General features: G+C 45.9%; 1 protein-coding gene across 1 annotated transcript in view; it reads left to right on the top strand.

The window, feature by feature from the left end:
- Nucleotides 1–276: 276 nt before the first annotated feature.
- Nucleotides 277–6,244, top strand: part of IGFBP7 (insulin like growth factor binding protein 7) — a 67,144-nt gene continuing 61,176 nt past the window's right edge. Inside the window, exon 1 of the mRNA XM_019740083.3 lies at nucleotides 277–834. Within this exon, the coding sequence (XP_019595642.2) occupies nucleotides 360–834 (475 nt within the window). The 5' untranslated portion in view covers nucleotides 277–359. The remainder of the gene's footprint in view (nucleotides 835–6,244) is intronic.

The following is a 6,244-nucleotide window of genomic DNA, read 5'->3' as shown; positions in this document are numbered from 1 at the left end:
GAAACACGAGGAACCAGAAGAAGAGGGAGCCGCTCTCACTGTGGACGATCTACAAGGGGCTGGGGCGCAGCCCACAGGTCAAGGGCAGGGTTCTGACCGGGAACCGGCAGGGTGCGCTCGGAGGCCAAAACCGAGCGCAGCGGGGTGAGCCCGAGCGCCCTGGGCCCGCGCGGATGCCCCACCACGCCCCGCCAGCAGGAGCGCACTCGAGCCCCGCGGTCCCGGGCGGGGCGGCCGCGCTCTCACCGCCCCGGGGTGTGGTTCCAGCGGCCCGGCCGGGCGGGGCGCCGCCTTTAAGGCTCCAGCCGGCGGGGAACCGCTCACTCGCGCCCCGGCCGCCACCACCACCATCCCCCGCCATGGAGCGGCCGCCGCTGCGCGCCCTGCTCCTCAGCGCCGCCGGGCTGCTGCTCCTGTTCCTGCCCCTCTCCTCTTCCAACTCTTCGGACACCTGCGGCCCCTGCGATCAGGCCACCTGCCCGCCCCTGCCCCCGCGGGGCTGCCCGCTGGGCGAGACCCGCGACGCGTGCGGCTGCTGCCCGGTGTGCGCCCGCGGCGAGGGTGAGCCGTGCGGGGGCGGCGGCGCCGGCAGGGGGCACTGCGCGCCGGGCATGGAGTGCGTGAAGAGCCGCAAGAGGCGGAAGGGTAAAGCCGGGGCAGCAGCCGGCGGCCCGGGGGTGAGTGGAGTGTGCGTGTGCAAGAGCCGCTACCCGGTGTGCGGCAGCGATGGCATCACCTACCCCAGTGGGTGCCAGCTGCGCGCCGCCAGCCTGAGGGCCGAGAGCCGCGGGGAGAAGACCATCACCCAGGTCAGCAAGGGCACCTGCGAGCAAGGTGGGCACGCGTGCTTTCCTCTTGGACCCCGCCCCACCCCAGCCCGCGCGGGTGGGGAACCGCGCGCCCCCTGGCGGGTCAGACCCGACAGGGCGTCTGCGGTCCTCAGGACCGACGCTGGTTCCGCGACTCCTCCCGTGGGCATCCCTAGGGACAGATGGCCGGGAAGGAGCTGGCAGTCGAAAGGATGCCGGCGAGGATGGGCGACGGCTCCCCTTCTCTTTTTTTGGTGGTTTTATTTTGAGAGCTTGCAGCGTGTGCCAGGAAAGTGAGGACTGGCAGGGACAGTGTGTATATATAGAAAAGATTTTACGGTATCTCAGACTCCCGCATCTCAAAAGCTCACTCAACTGATGCTAACAGTTGGCAAGTCGATTCACAAAAGCGACCCCAACTCTTTTTGGAACCCAAAGATGTTACTTTCTCATCCTTTTTTCTTGGCTTGGGTGTATTGATAGAGAAGTCACAAGATAGGGGAAAGGAGTTTAACGATGAAATACAAAAAGTAAGGACTTTTCAGAGAGAAGTCCGATGTTTAACTGGCTAAATTTTAAGAATTATAAAAATTGGATTGTATAGTTTCTTAATATTAAGGAAAATAATTCATTTACTGGAAATTACAGTTTTTTAAATAGTAATCTAGCTAATTATTTGTGCACAAAAAAATACAAACTCCTTTACAGGAAGCGGAGTACAGCATTAGGAATAGAGACAGTGGAAATGTAATTGCTCTGTGCGATGTCAGAGGGATAGTGGATTGGGGGGAGCGGGGTTCACACAGTGTGAGGGATATAAATGATAAACGTCTAAGTATTGCTTTGTCTTGTGCACCTGAAACTAATAAAATTATATTTAAAAACAATATACAAACTCTTTGAAAATGTTTTTATGATGTAAGACTTATGACCAGTTTGTTTTTCTTTCTTGTTCCTTTTCTTGGGTAATTTGTCCCTAGAATGCACTGTTCAGCAGGAATGCCTATGAAATTGTTTCATCATTTATTTTATTCCAAACAAGTTCAATCTTGCCATAAATTAAAGGGGAAAATAAATAGAGTACGGATTTGAAAAAGAGATTTTTAACTCTAATGCCTGAAATAACATTTTCCATAGACAGTAGTTGCAAGGGAAAGTTAGAAATCCAACCTTGGCAGTCCTTGCGCTGGTCTCAGCCAAGGTAGCAAAAGGAGCAAGGCAGTTCTCCTGAAATGACAGAAGCAGTTGCTTCTTTAATACAGCTCAGACTTTCTCCAAACTTTCCAAATAATTCTTTTTTTGAGCTTTTTCCAGAAATCCATATGCTAATAGGTCATATGTCACTAATTTCAGAGTTCACTATTGAAAGCCTTAAATTGTGTAACTTACTGCCAGCTATTTATATTGTCATTACCTTAAGCTTAGAAAATCACAACCAAAAATAATTCACATGCTTTTCCAACAGAAACAGTCATTTTTTTTTCCTTTGGATCTAATTTATCAGTCACATCATGAAAGAGAAATGTGCATAGTTTAAGAATTGATTCCAGGATATTCAGATTTTCTTATAAACACTCCAAGGGGAATTTTCCCTGAAGTCTTTCCAAATCACTGTACTTGCCTTATCAGAGCAAAAGGTTAGCTTGGTGATCAAGTCTCGTCAGCTCTCGTCTGTAACTGAGACTGATAGTCATATGGAACTACAAGCATATCTCAGAGGTACTGCAGATTCATTTCAGGTGGGAGAATCTTGCCTTCAGTTTGTAAAAAAAAAAAAAAAATGCAACACCTATGAAGTGCAATAAAGCAAAGCGCAATACAGTGAGGTATGCCTGCCGTCTTACAACGTCACTACCATGGACACCCAGCTCCTCAGCCTCTCTCCAGACTGCAAACCCCATGAGGGTACAGACCTGGTTTTTCTTTATGTTTGGGAAAATGTTAAGAGAAATAGCATGTAAAACTGGAAATCTTGATATAAATTAGCCTTTTCTTCCCAACTTAAACTTAGGGATGTGGGATCTAGTGCCTGGGCCCATTTATTGGAAAATGCCAGAGAAAGCAGAAAAGAATGTGAGGTCCACCAGAGTACTTTTCCACAGCAGAGACAAATAGGGATAAAACCAGATTTCCTAATGTATTGCTCCTGATTCCTGGATATGTATCAACAGTTATGGAAGTGGACCCAATGTAATGCCATTTACTTCTGTGCCAGGTAGTACTGGGGCTCTGCAAAGAATAGGAAATGCATTTTCTACCTTCAGAAGAAACTTGGGTTATGCTTCCTTGGGTACTGAGAAGAAGGGGGCATTGTGACACTCAGCCACCATGGTATGTGGTTCAGTCTGTGTTCTTTTGTGTGGGATTCAAATAACCTGCATTTACTGAACATGTAATATGTGTCATCGCTGTGCTAGGTGCTGTACAGCCAGGGATACACAAAACATCTTGTTTTGCTGATTACCTTAATACCTGTGCAAGTTGCAAACTCACCTCCCTGAGTGCTTTCACTGGAGACATTCCCAATCTTCCCCTTATTTTATGAGATCACCACTTGCCTACCTACTGGGGAGAGATCTTGGTCTGCTTGTTTTCTGTACCTCTGTGGTAAAGGGCAAAGCCATCTTCTTGAAAGTCTATTTGAAAGGTAATGAGCTGATAATCTCAAATCTTGAAAACTGTCATGATGAATTTACTGCCATTAGATCTTCCTGAGGTCCCTGACGTCACGAGTAACTGGAAGAGGGTATTTGACAATTCCGATTATTAGAAAGTTAATATGGAGAAGCTGAGATGTATAATAACGTCTCACAGTGGGAAGAGAACATGGTGCTCTTTCATTCTAGTTCTTGGTTACACTTTTGTTTTATGGTCCTTTAAATCTGAGCTCCTTGGCAGTCGTCCCATGTCAGCCACCTTGGTCCCTTTGAGTCCCATCCCCTCTTTTTCTCCCTCAGAATTAAATTTTACTTATGGAATCCGAATTCATTCTTAAGGGCCTCCCTTGTTAGTACAGTTAGAACCAAGTTCAAACTACCTAGTAGGGCATACAAGGCTCTTCACATAACTCTGTTCTATTATTTTTACCTCTTCTATCCATCCCCCTTTATGGTCCAACCACAATGCTTGCTATTTGTTGCTGTTTGCCTCCCTCACTTTCACCCCCACTTATCTTTCCACCTTTGAACTCTTAGTCTTCAAGGATCAGCAGGTGTCACTTTCTCTGTGAAGCTCCTTGACTCCCTCCACCCCGCAATGATGTCTTTCTTCGGCTCTTCCAGCCATTTTTTCAACAATACTTATTGCATAACATACTATGTATACTTAGATGTAAGCAGAACAGTTAGGATAGTGAGCTCAGGAACCAGACTTCCTGCATATGAATCTTAACTTTGCCACTTTCTTAGCCTTGAGCAAGTTACTTGACTGTCTTTGGGACTGGGTTTCCTCACCTATAAGGCTTATAATCATACCTGTCTCATAGAGTTGTTAAGAGTCAATGCTGTGAAGATTATTCGTAGAGAGCACTCAATGAATATTCATTGTTGTCATTATTCAACATGAAAATAAGGTCCATAAGGGAAGGGAATTTTTGCTCCCTGATCTATCCCCAAGGGCCTAGATCAGTGCCTGACACTAATAGATGCTTTAAATATATGTTGAATGAATGAATGTATGAATTTGCCAGGTACACTTCTAGTCTCAGCCTTGAATAAAATAGGTGGGATCCCGCTGTGATGGCATTTACTGTAAGCTTTAGACAGAAACAAGTAAGCAGATGTTTTCACATAGTCCTATGTGCTGTGAAGAATGTACAACAAGGAAATAGGATGGTGACTAGGAATGGATGAGCAGTGTTAATTGGGGTGGGCCAAGTCAGGCAGAGGACCCACGTGAGGATTTCAGCAAAGGGAGCAGAGCTCCTGAGTGGACAACAAGCTCTGCTAGTTAGTACAGCACCTCCCCACTGTCTCCATTATGCTCTTTGAATGTCTGTCTTCTCCACAGGAGAGGGAGCATCCTAAAAGAGGGACTCCATCTTATAATTCTTTATAAACATCGTGGCTGGCTAATAGTTGGGCACTTCATAAATATCTGTTGATTAAACAAAGGAATCCTCTGAAGAAAGTGCCTTCCCGTTTGGAAATGCAGGCAATTGGCTCTCCTGCCAGTGTGCTGCCTTTTCTCCTTGCATCTTCTGCTCTTCTGAAGTCCAGACAATACATCAGACATTGACTCACATTCCCATCCGCTGCTATCAACCTTTTAACAATAGGTGGTCACTACCACCCCCACCCCAAATCGCAACATTTCCACATCATTGATGGTTAGAATTAGGTTCGGAGCAACAGAAACTGTTCTGTAAATGGAAAAGGCTTCAGTGAAGATTTCTATTTTTAGAAACTCATTTTGATAGATTTTTAACATTTGTTCTTTGAGAAGTTCATTTTAGGCTCATTTTTATGTTGATAACATACCATTTAAATGCTCAAGTTCTATTACTATTTTTCAATAAAGTTATGAACTTGTGACATTGTGATTTATAATAAGAAATATATATTTGATCTTCATCCCATTCCTGCCACTTAGCTCCTAAAACCCTTGGAATTTTCCAAATGTTGAGAGGAAGCAAGATGTCATTTGTTAAGTGAATGAGGTGGCTTTTGGAAAGCCTCTAAGTCACCTACCAGATGGGGGCTGGTTGCCAGGTGGAGCCAACTATGTGATTAGTGGGTTGAACCTTTTAGTCCCATCCCCCCAACCCCCTGGGAGTGGAGAGGGGCTGGAGATTGAGTTCGGTGACCAACGATTGAATGATTCAGTGATTTAATCAGCCGTGCCTATGTAATAACACCTCCATTAAAAACCCAAAAGGGTGGGTTCAGAGAGCTTCCAGGTTGGTGAACAGGTGGAGGTGCTGGGAGAGACCATAGAAGGTCCGTGTCCTTTCCCCGTACCTTGTCCTATTTCCATCTGATGTTTCTGAGTTATATCCTTTTATAATAAACTGGTAATCTAGTAAGTACGTAAAATGTTTCTCCAAGTCCTGTGAGCCACTCTAGCAAATTAATCAAACCCAAAAAGGGCGTTGTTGGAACCTCCAGTCTATAGCCAGTTGGTCAGAAGCACAGGTGACAACCTGGATTGGTGACTGGCATATGAAATGGGGTGTGGGGCAGTCTTGTGGGACTGAGCCCTTAATCTGTGTGATCTGATGCTACCTTTAGGTAAATAGTGTCAGGATTGAGTTGAATTGTAGGACACCCAGCTGGTGTTGGACAATTGCTTGGTGGTGTGGAAAAAAACACACATGTAACTGGTGTCAGAATGGTTGAACTTCATTGAAAGTGGAAACAGAAGTTTCCAAAATCAAATGAAATGGTTGGTGGTCTGGCTTATCTTGTGTCAAAGGGTAATGGGGATGCGGGGAGTGT

This window comes from Rhinolophus sinicus, chromosome 1, assembly GCF_057876585.1.
Source record: "Rhinolophus sinicus isolate RSI-liver-muscle chromosome 1, RSI-T2T, whole genome shotgun sequence".
Lineage (NCBI taxonomy): Eukaryota > Metazoa > Chordata > Mammalia > Chiroptera > Rhinolophidae > Rhinolophus > Rhinolophus sinicus.
This window is presented reverse-complemented; position numbering and strand designations above follow the sequence as displayed.